Source organism: Microtus pennsylvanicus, chromosome 14 (genome assembly GCF_037038515.1).
Source record: "Microtus pennsylvanicus isolate mMicPen1 chromosome 14, mMicPen1.hap1, whole genome shotgun sequence".
NCBI classification, from domain to species: Eukaryota; Metazoa; Chordata; class Mammalia; order Rodentia; family Cricetidae; genus Microtus; species Microtus pennsylvanicus.
The window spans coordinates 72,443,008-72,459,506 of NC_134592.1; the positions used below are offsets into that span (position 1 = coordinate 72,443,008).

Here is a 16,499-nt window from a genome sequence, read left to right on the forward strand (position 1 = left end):
AGCGGCATTTTCTAAAGGCCTGCTAGTTCCCTAGTGCACAGATTGTGCTCTAGCTCAGAAGCAGTGTGCACTGAAACCAGCCTCAGAACAGTACCTGTCCAAGAAGAAGGAAGTCTCTTTATAAATCAAACCCCTCTAAGTGGGAGGTCCAGGAGTCCTTTCCGTTCTGGGGGCTGAGCCGCGGTTGTTCCTTCCTCTTCAGGGCCTGCTACTGCTACCTGCCTGAACCTTGTCTTTGGCTCCCGACAAACCTGCAGTTAGAATGGCGTTTTCTCTCTCCAGCACTTGCAAATCCGATTTTTATGTCTAGCTAAGTGCTCTTGGTTTTTGCTCTACCGACTGCTGAGGCCTGGTTTCTAGCAGGCCTGTACCTAAGCCAGATCCGGCCTATGTAATGCTGTTTGTAATGAGAAATCTAAACAGGGAATGGCAGTGAGGCATGGCAGGAATGTGTTTCCATTGGAGAAGTCAGCGCAGAGAAAAAGTATATGCAAAGCCGTGTCCAGAAGGTCTTTTCAGTGGGCCAGGACTGCAGACTAATGTTATTGCACTTAGCTGTTAGTCTGCCAGCCCTTCCTCACGGATTTGCTTTCTCGTCCCCTCCTCCCACCCCACCCTCTTCTCACCCTTCTCTTCTCTTTTCCTTTTCTCTCCTTCTTTGGCCCCTGCTGACTGTTTGCTCAGGTGGACAGTGACACCATTTGGAACGAGCTGCACTCGTCCGGTGCTGCACGCATGGCTGTTGGCTGTGTCATTGAGCTGGCTTCCAAAGTGGCCTCCGGAGAGCTGAAGGTAAGGTCTGGCTTGCATTAAGTGTGGGAAATCCAGAGAAGACACTGAAACAGAGATGTTGTTGTTTTGGGGGATGTGGAGGGTGTAGTGTGTTAATAAAGGGAAGAGATGGAGGGAGGAGGGGGAGGAGATGGTCACTAAGGTGTGAGCAGAACTCCTCTGTAAGGAGGTGGTTGCTGTCCTGCTTAAAGAGTCTTACTCCTCTCTGGAATGTTCTGTAGTCAGAGCACAATAGTGTATTTGTAAGACCATAGTCATGGTGAGCAAAATTGTGGTCCATATTAAAAATACGATGTGGGGCATGTGTGTGTGTGTGTGTGTGTGTGAGTGTGGTGTGTGTGTGCTGTGTATGTGTGTGTGAGAGAGAGAGAGGGGGGAAGGAAAAAGAGAGAGAGAGATCTGTGATGCTCTCCCAGCATTCTCTTTTGAAGTGACTTAGGAACTAGAGTTCCTGAGTAGTGTGTGTAAGTTCAGAATACCACCCAGAGAGAGGAGGGGGTGAAAGTCAACACAGACGGAAGGATTGGGAGGAAATTGTTGATTGGATGGGTAATGAACCGAAGTATGTTTTTCCATGAAAGAACTTCAAACATGAGCTATGCTTTATTGTTCTTCTCTTTCTATGGTCTCTTCTTTTTACATCATATGAAAAGAACAATGTCCAAACCCCAATGTCTCCAGTCTAAACAATTTATAAAAACCAGAGACCTGACAGACATTGACATTTTATTTGCTATTTTAACGGTGCTATTTAAAGGTATGCCATGTGTGTCTTGAATGTAGCTACCCCAATAAACCTGGTTGGTGCTAACACAGTTTTTAATGCACTGGTTCACACACTTCATAACGTGATCTGGGGCAGTGATTGGTCTGGTATTTTTAGCAGTTGTGAGGCTTGAGGGAAATTACCCCGACCAGCAATATATGCACTGGGAGTTTTGTGAATCTAAGATAAAGTCCAAATAGAATGGCTATTCTTAGGGTTAAATGAAATTTTTATTCAAATTATACTTGAATCTGGTGATTGGAAAATGTAGTGTGGTCCTGGAAACTGTGGTGTCATCTTTCCCAGAAGTCAGAATTTATAGAAATAAGCTCTGGATGTGGTAGGTTCTAGGGTTTTGTTGTTTTTAAAGAAATGCCTCTGTGTGTTTGACAAGACTAAGCCTGGGGACACTAACTGCTCATCGGAGACTAATGGGGCCGTTAATGAAAGCAATGGTTAATTTTCAGGCCTTATCTTTGCAAATGATAAATTAAAAGGTCAGAGGGATTCCGCTTTCTGGGCAGGCTTGGCTGTCCCCTGTAGTTCCTTCGGGATAATTACTCTTATTTGATGACATCATAAATTATGATAAGTGGACAACTCTAAAGAATATTTGAGAATCTTGTTTTCAAAAGGACTCACATGGCAAGCAATAATACCATGGCTACATATTCGAGTGTTTACGGTTGCTTTGTTGCCATGCCCACTCTTGATGTCAAAAGAAACTTCTGTGTTAGCATTCACAGTTCCTAATTGCTTTTAGTTTCAGACAATTTCATTGATAATCTAGAAGCCTTCTTAACTGGAATGCAGACGGTCAAGAAAATCATGACTGTTCTTACTTGGGCTCTGCGGAATTTACGAATTTATGAATGAGGAGAATGAAAGAAAAACTTAATTCCATTTTAAGCAGGTAGTCATTTCAGATGATCAGTTACAAATAAGCTGTGGACAGTGTCCTGCGGACATGCTGGCCACCAGCTGTACTAACGCGGACTATTTATCTTAAGAGCAAGAATTCCTGCAGATGCTTTTTCTCCGCTTTGCTAAACAGTCAGCAGACTTGGTTGGTAGAAAAAAAGGGCTCTGCTACCCCAGTACCCTGTGCAGCATTGTATGGCTTCTCTGGGCGTCTTTACTGACTGATTGCCAAGCAGGGCTGAAGAGGTCGAACGTTGTCTACACCGCAGACACTGACCCTGAGAGGTTTGTAAACAAGAAAAGCAGAGTTCAGTCTCAAGTATGACTGTCAGCATACAAAATAAGCAAATATCACAAACCTAAGTTCACCTGGCTTTGGCGAACGTTTCAGATTTTCGAGTTAACTCTTCTGAGGGTCAAGAAAGAAAATCTAAGATAGACAGGACCCTAATAGGAACTGATTCCATGTTGACACCACAAATGAACCTCTGGCAGTTACTGATTTGGGGACAGGGAAATGACATTGGAAACATAGAAACCAAAAATGATTTGTAGCCACAGTGAGCAGTCCAAAAACTAAGCTAGAGCCACCCTTGTGAACCCCTGGTCGACCAGATGGTCGTTCCATTTCACTTGTCTCCACACCATTTTCCAGCCTGGAGGACCTGCTGGCTCAGGGCATTGGTGCCCATGACTTCTGGGTCCACTACATTCTGACCCAAGAAGGAAATGGGGTCAGGAAATTTAGGACCCTTAATAATAAATACCAAAAGAAAAAAAACAATTAAAAACCCCGCTTTTTGTAATTTTCTGTCTATGTTCAGTTCTCACACGTTTTGTCCATTTTCCTAGAAAGTCTAAACTTTAATAAAATACCACTGGTGTAGCATAATATTACATTTTTTAAGAGAGCGCTACTTTATCTTGGAAAATATATAAAAGAATTAAGAGCTTTCTTGAAGAATAGTGGGGCTGGATATGTTAGGAACTAAGAGATGAACTGGAGGGAGATCATGGGGATCACAAAGGATGGAAAACTGATTCGAACACACTGTAGAAGAGACACAACCAAGTAAGATAACCTGGGTCCACCCAGGAGCTGCATCTGACCTTGCCTGTCCTGTCTTCCTCCCTTTTTGCCTGGATTACACTGGAGAAACTAATAAAGCAGAAGAATTACAAGAATGAATCCAGCAGAGGGGAAAGGCTTCAAAGTGACATTTAAATAGAACACGTGTAGCAAACTGTCGCTGTAAATTGGTATATTTTTAGTACAGAATGGAAATAATCATCAGAGTAGAATGGAAATTATGAGACATTTCAAGCTTTCTGGGTTTTTAACAACATATATGCATAATTCCTCACATAGGTTTCTGGTACCAAGGGACAGACACTCTGAAAATGTTGAAATTTTTGGTATACCAGAAGAGTAATTATCTCAAAATGAAATTCTGTAGAGCATTATAAAAAGTACACATGGAATATAGAAATATCTCTAAATGGTAATACTTGTTCAGCTCATTAAATAAATACACAGTAAGAATCTCTTAAGAATTCCTGTAGCAATCTACTTTGACGACACTTTGAGCTGCCTGCACAATTTATTCAGAAATGACAACAAAAAGTCAAACTATCTGGTTGCGTGGCAGATGATGTCTCTGATGTTTGAGTGCATATTTTGCAATGTGATGTTGCTATGACAACCCTTCATGAGTAACTAGTAAAGTTGGTTTGCTTGGCATGTACCCCCCATGCTCACTGAGCACCCTTGAAGTAAATTCCCCTGGTAGGATACTGCCTTAAAGAGTTCAACCAACCCTTTAAGATCCTGTATTCAGCTAATAAAGTTTATAAACTTCACGACCCTCTATTTTCTTCCAACTGTCACATCGGAGCTGTGCTATAGCACAAGTAGATGGCCTGTATCCTCATTTTATGGCTAGAATTATTTGATGTGTGTGAAAAGACAAGATGGGGCTAAAGAAATGGCTCAATCATTAAGACCAACAACTGCTCTTTAAGAAGGTCTGGATTCGGTTCCCAGCTCCATCTTAAGTAGCATCTTAAGCACCTGTTACTTTAGTCCCAGGAGATATGAGGTCCTCTTTGTACCCCGGAGGACATCAGACATGCATATGATGCACATGCAAACACACAGGTAAAACATTAATACACATAAATTAAAAATAAAGAAGTCCTTTTTTGAAAGGCAAAAGAAGTACTTTCAAATTCAAAAGGCAGGAGCATAACAAGCTATCCACGATCCATACATTCGTCAGACTCGAGACTGTGCTGGCCAAACAAATGTGCGCTCACAACCACCTCATTCCTAGCTTTTTGAACTAAGCATAGCAATCTACTGCCCTTTCAGAAATTACCTACTTATTTATTTTGATAGTTTTGAACATTTTAGTCCTTAAAAAACATAGAATAGTATTAATGTTTTCTCCTCTAGTGTTCTTCAACTTAAAAATCATGCCAGGAAGATGTGTGCATCTTTATTGGAGTAATAAAGTATTCCTTTGTACATCAAAAATAGTTCATTCTTCTGTCGGGTGTTTTTGTTATTGCCAGCATTTGCTCTTTGAACAATACTTCAACATGCTGCCTTTTTTTTTTACTATGCATTACAAGAATGTCCAGTTTCTAGGCTAACCACATAATAAATCTTAGTAAGTAATGCCAAGTGGAATTCCAAAGTAATTCTGCTAAAATAAGATCAGTATAAAAGCTTTCCTCCGAAGGCATTTATTGAAAAACTAGGAGGCAATCAAGAAGCTTCATGTGATTCTGTTGATGGACAACCGCATGACCATCATACAGCAGGCTACACGTGTGACAGGCTACACGCGTGACAGGCTACACGCATGACAGGCTACACGCGTGACAGGCTACACGCGTGACAGGCTATGGTGCTGTGTGAACCCAGGGCTGTGCTCAAGATCAGGAAAGACCTACAGAGGCCCTTAAACCCTTGGTTCAAGCTGACTTTGAGACTCTCCTCAAACTGGCAGTGAAGGACAAGGTTAGCTGCCCCAATAGATACTGAGTGTGTACACTGACACATTTGCATACACGGGGTGACCCCACAAAGGCTGAAGCAATACCTGGGCACTAAGCTAACAAATCAGAAGACAGTACTACACAAAGCATAGAGAGCAAACTTTGTAGAAGATGTTCAGAAAACCAGCAAACAAAACAATTATCAACTGTACTAAGCCCTGCTCCCAGAGAGGTGGGGCTCTAATGTTCACGGATAACATAGAAAACATCTTTAAATGATATTTACTATGTACTGTTTTAAAAGCTTACTTTTATTTTTTATTCTTTTTTCTTTTTATTTATTCTTCTTTTATACAGTGCATCCCACCTGCAGCCTCCTCTCCCTCCACTCCTCCTGTCCCCCCAACCTCCTTTTTCCCTTCCAAAAAAGAGCTGGGATGTGTGGCATCAATCACTCCATTGATTAAGGGTTGATTCAGCTAATCTGGTGGACTAGGTGGGTGTTTCCTGCCTGCCTCACCACTGTAAGCCCTACAGCTCAGATGGGAAGGTATCATGGCAGTTGGGAGCCAAGGAATCCCACAAAGTCACACCACATACCACACGACAAACCTCACACAGAAGATTTATTGGGAGGGATAAAAAACAAAACAAAAGAGTGGCTGCCTCTTCTGTGGCAAGAAACAGAGGAGAACAGAACAGGATACAGGGTTTATATAGTCTTTCCTGTGGGGGGGGGGAATTTTTCAGGGTGAAGCTTTTGAGGGTGGAGGTGGGTAGGACTTCATGTCACCACCTGTTGCAAAAAGAAGCGCCGTTGTGAGAGTTGAAAAGTACATTTACCTATGAGTATAGGGATAAGTATTTCAGGAGCAGAATAATGCTATGCCAATTTAACAGAATAAAAGATTTGGATTCTTTTTTAGCTCGTGTGATCTGCCCAGCCACGGGGTTTTGGCCCAGTTAATAGTATCAGGCATGAGTCCTCCTTATGGTGCAGGCTTTAAGTGCCACCGGAAATGGTTTGCTTACACCTGTAACATTCACGCCGGCGTTGAAACAGTGGGCATATTGTCAGACCACTGGGCGTTATAGCTCACAAGGTTGGGAACCTTGTGATAAGACTTTCTGGAAGCATGCATAGAAACTTCCAGCACTATGAAGTTAGCCAGTAGGGATTAACTCCCAAGTAAATATCAGTTTGATTTCTCTATCAGAATGACAACAAAAATGCTTAACTATACATAGCCAGTCATTGCCAACTCGAGGTAGACTCCTAGCCAGTCATCCCAACTCAAGGTCAACTCATAGCCAGTCATTCCCATCTCAAGGTGGACTCCTAGCCAGTCATCCCTACTCAAGGTAGACTCAAAGCCAGTCATCCCAACTCAAGGTGGACTCATAGCCAGTCATCCCAACTCAAGGTGGACTCATAGCCAGTCATCCCAACTCAAGGTAGATTCAAAGCCAGTCATCCAAACTCAAGGTAGACTTCTAGCTAGTCATCCCAACTCAAGGTGGACTCCTCAGATGGAAGCCATTTAGTAATGCATTACATTTTTCTTAAATAAAAGAGTTTTTGTTTTTGTTGACTTGTTTTTTTTTCGGTCATAGTATGATGTAGAATTATATCCAGTATGTATGATGGTTTGGTTTTGTCAACTTGACACAAACTAGACTCACTTTCGTAGTGGGACCCTAAATTAAAGAATTACTCTCATTACATTTGCCTGTGGCAGTGTCTAGGGAACATTTCTTGATTGACGGTTGATGTGAAGAGCCCAGAGCACTATGGGTGATGCTGCCCCTGGGCTGTGGGCCTGGGTTGTCTATGAAAGCAGGCAGAGCAAGCTGTGGGAGCCAAACAGTAAGTTCCTCCATGGCTTCTGACTCAATTCCTTCCTCTAGGTTTCTGCCTTGACTTCCTGCCCAGACTTCTCTCACTGATGGATATGACCAGACATGTAAGCCAAGTAAACCCTTTCCCCGCAAGCAGCAGAAATCAAACCAAGACATCACTTCTTTTTAAAAATGCCTGTACCTAGATATACCACAAGTTGTAAAATATCTAAATATTACCCCCTAGATTTTCTCAAGATCAAAACAAATGTGAATCTGAGTTTTCTCATCATTAGATGTTTTTATTTTTTGTAAAAAAGAACTTCACTTCTGTGTAAACTATAGTAATAATGTAGTTATAAATATATAAAAACTTACTTCTAATATTTTTGCTCTGACTTCTCTTTCTTAGCACAGTGTTCTAGTAATGCACCCATGAAGTTGCATTCATTAGGAGCTTGATAACATTTATTGCTAGATGTCATACTGGGTGAATATTATTCCTTATATTGATTAATTTTTGCTTGAATTTCTCATGAATAAAATCATCACCAAGATACCGTTCCAACAATGTCTTGGGTATATGTGAAATAGCCTAGGGGATAAAACTCTGTGTCATAAGTTAAGAATCTGTGTGCTTTATGAGATAAAAGATTTTTGAAAGAAATTAAAATTATGACTGTAGACTGAATGCTAACTCTCTCCTTCCTAATCGTGATGCTCACAGATTGTTTCGAAGCAGCTGCTTCTGCTTTGTTATCATCCTCTTCTTTTTCTCTTTTCTATTTCATGGATTAGACCTTCACTATTTTCTCCTTACACTGAGTTCCATGTGATTGTTTTTCAACATTTGAAGAAGCTAAGTCTGTAGGTCTCAGTTTTTTCCAATAGAGACATTTCCAGATTTTATATTTGAGTATAAGGCTAGGTATTGCCTTTTGGAAGGCAAGTAAAGACTAGCAAGGTTGTTTATTTCTAGTTCAATTTTGAAAGTTTTGGTGTCCCAAGATCTTATATGATTTTTAAACCATTTATTTATCTATTTAGTTATTCGTTGTTAACTTTGCAGACTTGAAATTTTGCCCATTGTTTTTCTACCAATCAGGCATGGATTTAAAAAAAAAACAAACCTATGCTTACTAGAATGCTGAAATTCTTCCTATTTGAAAATTCTACATATCAGACTCACAGAGGACACATTTGGGACACATTTCAGTGATTAGGATGGAAATGGGTTTAATTTAAATTTAAATCTGTTTGATTCTTCGGTCCAAATGAAAGAATAAACAACTACGTTACTAAGATAGTGTCTGCATGGCTGCTTGTAAGTGCTGTCACCATGCCTGAGCTTAGGAGCAGCCCCCACTCACATGGGTGATCTGTGAGTAGACGCATCCTTAGGGCCTCCTCACAGCTGCTGTGTGTCAGGTGCACTGACTTGTCATGAAAGTGTTCGGTAAGCCATTATGTCTCTGAGGACTGACTTGTCATGAAAGTGTTCGGTAAGCCATTATGTCTCTGAGGACTGACCAAGTTAGGAACGTTTATTGGATTTTGGTGATGGTGAAGTAGATGGCAGGTCTGTCTGATGCTCCCGACCATCACCTGGGTGTATGGCTGGGCTCCTTCCGTAACGTCTTCCCACCTATCTGCTCTTCTCATCGCTAATATTTCATTGGGGTTTTCACTGTGTGGTCCTTGGTGGTTGGATGTGCGTATTCCCAGCCTCCGCAACTGATTGTTGACTCTATTGTGGCTTAACTCATAGTGAAGAAAATTTGTTGAATCTTACTGGAGACTATCAAAGGCCAAACCTAAATCGGGCATAGGTTTTCTCACTGACACCTAATTTACACTGTTAGTGAAAAGAGTTTTCATGAGTGGAGTGGGCGCAGGTGTGGTAGGAACATGAAGGGACAGAGGCGGGGAGTACTGAAAGAGACTGAAAGGGGGTGCATTTCGAGGTCAGACCAAAGCCTGGCACAAGGGAGGAATCTGCAGAGAAGACGCTAGCTTTGACTTCTAGCAATAGCACATAGGTAGCCTGAGCTGGCCATCTCCTGTGACCAGACTGATGCCCAGCCAAATTGTCATCAGAGAGGCTCCATCCAGCCATTGATGGAGACAGATGCAGATGCAGACCCACAGCCAAACATTAAGAGGAGTTCTGGAATCCTGCAGAAGAGAAGAAAGGATTGTAGGAGCCAGAGGGATCACGGACACCACAAGAAAACTCACAGAATCAACTAACCTGGACTCATAGGGGCTCATGGAGACTGAACTGACAACCAGGGAGCCTGCGTGGGGCTGACCTAGGCACTCTGCATATTTATCCCGGTTCCATAGCTTGGTCCTAACAGTGGGATTCCTAATAGTGGAGGCAGGGGCTGTCTCTGACTCTTTACTGGCTTTTGGGACCCTACTCCCATACTTGGTCTGCTTGCCCAGCCTTAATATATGGGGAGGTGTTCAGTCTTACTACAATTTGATTTGCCATGTTTTGTTGATACACATAGGAGACCTGCCCTTTCCTAAACAGAAATGGAGGAGGAATGGATTAGGGGGTAGCTACAGAGAAGAGGTGGGGAAAGGACTGGGAGGGGAGGAAAGAGCAGAAACTGCAGCTGGGATGTAAAATAAATAAATTTATTTTTAAAAAGCCAAGTTCCAGAAAGTCAATAAAGCTTCTTCCCCACTTCAGTGCGTTTTCTGGAAAGAGTCAAGCTCAGCCACTGCCTAATTTTCTCTTCCTAGTCTTGTTTCTGGGAGTAATAAAAACCACTGGATTTTTTTTTTACAAAAAGAAAAGAAAGCTTCAGTGAGACTTAAAAAATAATTTAGTTTGGAAAGAATTGTAACACAAACTCTAGTATCAAATTCAGCATTTATATACAAAACTTTCCAGTGCTTTATTTTACTTTCAGAACTTAAAATATGAAATAAGTAATATCTTATAAATATATGCTCCAAGTAATTTCTTTTGTCTGTAATACTATTAAGTTCGATACCTACTGATTTGTTTATACTGCAAGTGTTTCAGTTTCTACAAATGAAATGTTTTTCTATACTGAAATCTGAATTGCACATAGCGTACACACTCAGGGAATGTAAGTTTTTGCACCTTTGGAATTTGATAAAAGGTAAATTTTACATACAGCCACAGACTCAAACACACATACATATAAACTCCATGTAAAATGAAAATTCATTCAGTGTTCTTTAGCAATAACCACTATTAAGTATTTGATGCTCTACGATTTAAATTCTGTGGTTGAAATTTTTATTTAATTGCCTAGCTTGAACTTATTGATCAAACTTACTTGTTGGTAGCTATTCTTCCCAGGAGGTGTGTTCACAGACAATTAGAATTTGATGCAAGAAGCCATCCATGGCCAAAATGAAAACCCTACATCAAAAAGATATATGTTTTGGTACCAGAAATAAAATTACTGAAATTTCATTAAATTTATCAAAGATGTTTGTATAAACTAAATGATACCGAAATTATCAGGGGGTAACTGAGAACAAATTTCCTGGAGTCTGCAGGAGTATAATGGTTTGTGACTCTTGGTGGTCATCATCCTTCTCACCAAGAACAGCTTTAATTCACAGCATGGTCATCACTATATTTAGTTTTGCTACTTTTATGGAAGGCTATATTCATCATTCTTTATAAAAAAAATTGCAACTTCTGAAAAAAATAGCAAAATTATCTTGCCCTAATTCTTTTTTTCCCCCTAAAGTCTTTCATAATGTGGTTCTATTTACATGATGAAAAATACCTGATAGTTTTTGGTTAATGTGGTCCAAGAAACAGTCATGTTTCAAAAAATCCAGCAATTGAATTGCTGGGCCATGAGTCAAATTCAAGCACTGATTGATAAACTAAACAAATTGCTTTTGGTAGGTTATTATGGCCTTACCAAGTCCACATCCTGATGACTTCCTCCCTCCAAGGCTTCTTCATAGTGGACCCATTGTTATTATTTTCGAAAAGGCTCAACTTAAATTACATGTAACATGAGCATCATCAGGTCCCTTGTCTCCTTACCAGAAGCCTGATTTTCAGAGGTGCGTTTCATCCCTGAGCAGCCAGAGTGCTGCCAGGCTCAAGCCTGAGGGCATTAAAGCCCACAGATGCCAGGCTGCCCTGACCCTGTGTTCTAATGCTGTCATAAGCTCCTTCCTTCTGGATCTTCCAGGGAGAAGGAAAGGCAGCCATCTGTGCTTCTGCCCCTGCATCCTCGAGCAGTTAAACTGCTAATGTTGGGCTCCCATTTTCCTGGCTCCCTTGAGCTTACTCAATGAAACAAAATGCGATTCCCACATGTCCCTTATTGTTTTCTTGGCAAGTCTTCCCACCTCTCTTAACCTTCCAGATTCTGGTATGCTTAAGACAGCCTTTCTTTGTGATACTTTTCTTCCTTCAAAGGTTTGATTCATAGCATTGGTTCTAAGCTAAACTAATCATTTTAGAAAGTCCTTCTGCAGGCTAAATTAGCTGGTATTAAGTGCTATACTAATACATTCCAAAATATTGTGCAGTCTAGTGAAGTAAAGTAGAAGGGAATCCAAAAAATCAACTATGATTTACTAACTGAATGTAAAATTTATAAATATGTAATATTTAGATAGTGTTAGGGCATTCCTATTGGCCGGTGGGTCTCTTTCTTTTCATAAAGATTTGTATGTTAGAGAAAGCTGAACATCTATGATCTTTAACAAATGCAAATTAGTTTATTACTCTAGGTAGACATTAATTTCTAGGAATTAAATTGCCATTACAATGTAATCAACATGGAGCCATATTTCATAGCAGAAATGAGCATAGCTAAGCAGAAGGGGCTCAGGATGGATCCAGCACCACGGTGGGTAGGGAGCAAGGGTTTTGATGGGAAGCGATAGAAGGCACGTTGAGTAAATGATGGGGGGTACCATTTCATAAATATCAACGTTAGAGAGTTAGGTTACTTAGCAACTCCTCAGCCACATGGCTATGTGTGAGTTACTCCTGAAAAGTTGACTCTGATGTACTTGCTATTTACTCTTAAACTACGGATGTGGGAAAGAATGAGAGGGGACAGAAGAGGAGACAACTTGTCTGTCTATCCCTGAGTCCATCTCTGACGGTGTGACGCCCCAAGTGCAATATTGGAGATTGGCAGGAGGAGGGACAATATTCGTGTATGATCTTGGCCAGAAACCTTACCATGCAGTGGTAGCAACAGTGCAGCTTCACTTAATTTCCACTGGGGGGTTTTCAGCTTACGTAAAAGAGTCAAATCCCACGTCACTCTCTTTAGTGGCATGTGGGTAACTGAATCAAATCTTATGCCACTATCTTAGTACCACAAAAGCAATTTGGGATGGGAACACAGATAAAGGAATTCAAATGTCCTATCATAGGTTTTCCCCAAGAACTGTGATTGATATTTTTGGTCTGATTCAAGTACTTAATGTGTATAATGTGATGTGATTCTCAGTATTATTTACCAACCACCCCTTAAATGAAAGATTAAAAGACCCCAGTAAGACCTAACAGATTATAGTTTAATTTTTAAATACTTATTTTATTTTACATGTATGTGTGTTTTGCTCACACGTATGTATGGTTATCAAGTGCATGCCTGGTGTCCATGGAGGCCAGAAGAGGGCATCAGGTGCCTTGGAACTAGGGTTACCAGTGGTTATATGTCAGAACTGAACCCTGATCCCTGGACTTCTACAAGTACAAGTGCTCCTAACCACTCAGCCGTTTCTCCAGCCCTACACTGTTGGTTTAAAAACCAAACTTTAGCATCTGGAGATGGCTCAATGGTTAAGAGGACGTGTGGCCCTTACAGGACACCCAGGCTTTGTTCCCACGCTCACATCTCAGGTTACACCGTCTGGAACCAGTTGTCTAGAATTCGATTCCATCTTCTGGCCTCTGTTGGAACCAGGTATGCATGCGGTACATATCCATACATGCAGGAAAAACACTCACACGCATAAAATAAAAATAAATAATTTTTATAGCTTGAATATTATAGGGGCACTTTAAAATAGTTCCAGCTTCCAGCCTTCCTTCGTTTCTTCCCCACCTCTCTCTCTCTCTCAAACACACACACACACAAACACACACACACACACACACACACACACACACACACACACGCACGCACGGACACACACAGAGACAGAGACAGAGAGAGTTCTTCGTCGACAAACTCTGAGAATTTGGAAAGGGTACTTATAGTCAAGTTAATACGAGGGAAGAAGAGTCAGACCGTCACGGCATAGTATTATACAATGAAGGAATGGCTGCTTCCCAGCCGCTTCTTTTGTTTGTTTATTTGTTTACTTAATCAGAATCAGATGGTTTATTCAAAGACATATTAGATAAGTGTAGTTATAACTGAAGATCAGTATGGGTTTGAATATCCCAAACTTGCTCTCTTGAAAGAAATAAAACCCACCACAACCTCTACAAAGGTAAAGAATGAACTGCAAAGTCGTTTGTTCCACTACGCATCTCTCTGGCGTGGCTGGAACTGTGGCTTCCAGTGATCTGTTACAGCCGCACAAGGCATAGCTTATGAACCTCCAGTTCAGCCAACGCATTAGAGGTAAGAACTCAACCATCACATCGATGCTACTTAGAAATAAGTGCTGTGAAACTTTTCCATGCTGTGCCTGGTTTGGATAGACTCTCTTCCCCTGAGCACTGGTACTTTAGTACATTAGAAATACTTCAGTAATGGTCCTTAATATCAGGAGATAATGACCAAGCTCTAAATTAGCAATATATTAAAATAGTCCTTCTGCAAAACAAATCCGAATCTGATGTTCTGAAATCTCAGTCAATATTTAGATGGTTTGTGGTTAATGCTATGCAGAAAGCACATTGCAATGTGCTCAAAATAAAACTATATCTAAAATAATTGATCAAAAATCTAAAATGTGATTAGGGACTTATAAAAAAAGACATGCAGCCATCATGGCCTGTTTTCATTTTGTGAAGGCAACACTGACTGTCTGGTCTTCCTTTTGCTTTTACTTTAATCTAGAGACACGAAAAGAAATGGCTGGCCTATGAGACATGTCAGCATTATAGGTTGTGTTGGTTCATGCCTCAGATTTTCTTCAAATGTGCATAAATAATAACATGCACTTTCCATTGGAGACTGCATTAGCCGAATGTTCCTTCAAGGTCCCTCTCGTCAGGGGTCACAGACCCTGCATTTCTCATCTCAGCGCGTATTGGAATTGTGGGTGATATTTTGTTATTCGTGGATGACCTAGTTGTCCACATGGTTGTCAGGTAAATGAAAATGTGCATTCCCGCCATTTGTGGGACGATAGTTATAAGCAGGTCAAACAAAATAGCTGGGTTATTTTGTACCTTCTGAATTTTCTGTGCCTACTGTTGCCATAGCAATGGACTTAGCTTTATGTGGAGAAGTGAATGTTTAAAGTGGTTCCAGTAATTTCTTTACTGCTTTCTCTTTATTTGCCTTGAAAAAATTTCACTCTGCCTGTGAAGAACACAAAAATAAATTTGACATTTTGATAAATTTGTCCATAAAAATATAGATTTCATCAATTGTAAAAATAGAGTAGTCTAAAGTGATTAGAATTCTTTTCCTCAAATCAAGTTTTATATATAGGTAATATTATAAATGTCATCTGGCCATATAGGAGAGTCAATTATATTTCTTCACGTGCTGTCACCAAACACACATCAATTCTCTCCTTTAACTGACAAGTGCCCTTTGCACTAATTGAAGCTCCAAACGCAAAGCCAGAGTAAACTCGAGATGTAAGATATAAACTCTCACTGTTGATGGTGATAAAATATTCTAAAAGCTCCCTGGTTAGTTAGTCACATTCTAAGCTGCAGAGAATTCGAAACTGGAACAGAGGAAAATTGGATTATTCAAATGAAAATGTTAGCACCATAAAGTTGCCCCCAGTGCACAGAAAAGTATGAATTTGCTCAAATTAATGCCTTGGTCTTTAAAACTTGGAATAAAATGTAGATTAAAGAGCAGTTCCATAGGGTAAAATGAGAAATAAATCAGAATTTTATGGAGTAAACATTTCTACTTTTTTACCAAAGCCATCTAAATACAGATTAAAAGGGATAGAGTTGGCTAGAAGTAGTACATGTGCTCTTAAATTTGAATAACTGGTTATTTTTTACAAAACTAAAATCATTATCTCTTACCATGACCATAGTAGTAAAAAAGGACAAATGTATGCATTTTTGTGTGTGCTGTATGTTCATCTCCTTCCCTTTGTCCTAACCTCCTTCCTCTTTCCGCCCCTCATCCACCTCTCTGTCTCTCTCTCTCTTTCATTCTTTCTTCATATGTGGATAGGATTTTGCTACGTAGCCCAAGCCAACCTCCAACCTCCAGACTTCCAGAGCCACCCAGAAATGCTAAGAATGCCAGTAGTTTCCCAAAATGACTGTATTCTTTCTAATAGCTATGCTTTGTGACTAGTATATTATTGTTTCAAAACAGCAAAGTATTAAAAACTATAGAAAAATATTAATGGAAGTGGTATGGATATAAAATCTGGGGAAATCCTGTTTTACAGTATGGCATACAACAAATCTTTCTTTGTCAGACATAGAGGGATATAGACAAACAGTAAATGAATTACTTGTCATGGAGCTCAGAGTATTTAGATAGTTCTATAATATTAATATTGTCATTTGCAGTCATTCCCAGCCTATTTCATCAAACCAAAATGCTCGCCATCTTTTTGCCATTTTGTCAAAATTCAAGAACAATTTGTTTTAACTTAAATGTTTTATTTGGCATACGGTCATGGAGGGCTCAGTCCAAGGTCTCTGGTTCTATGTTTCTAGACCATGGTAAAGAGAGTGTCATGATAGGAGGCTGAACTCGGGGAATCTACACTCATGGCAGCCAGGAAAAGAGAAGATGGTGGGAGGAGCCAAGGATCAAATGTCCTTCATGGGGCCTCTGTGTTCCAGCTAAGGCCTGCCTCCTTTGTTTCTACTGCATCCTAAAACAGAGCCACCAACTGGGGCCCAAATATTCACACAAGTGCCTGTTGAGACATACTTCACATCGAAAATGGAACACAAAGATTTTATTTATTATTATAAGGCATAAAATATTTCATGTGTTTCTGAGGAAATCTAGCCTAAGAGGTGACCTCC

At 40.4% G+C, this 16,499-nt stretch overlaps 1 protein-coding gene across 23 annotated transcripts in view; it reads left to right on the forward strand.

Annotated features, from left to right (window-relative positions):
- Hdac9 (histone deacetylase 9) overlaps positions 1–16,499 on the forward strand; it is an 834,213-nt gene that overhangs the window by 663,909 nt on the left and 153,805 nt on the right. For all 23 annotated transcript variants that reach the window (XM_075948414.1, XM_075948435.1, XM_075948434.1 and 20 more), the window contains one exon: positions 685–792. In XM_075948414.1, coding sequence (XP_075804529.1) covers positions 685–792 — 108 coding nt within the window. The remainder of the gene's footprint in view (positions 1–684; positions 793–16,499) is intronic.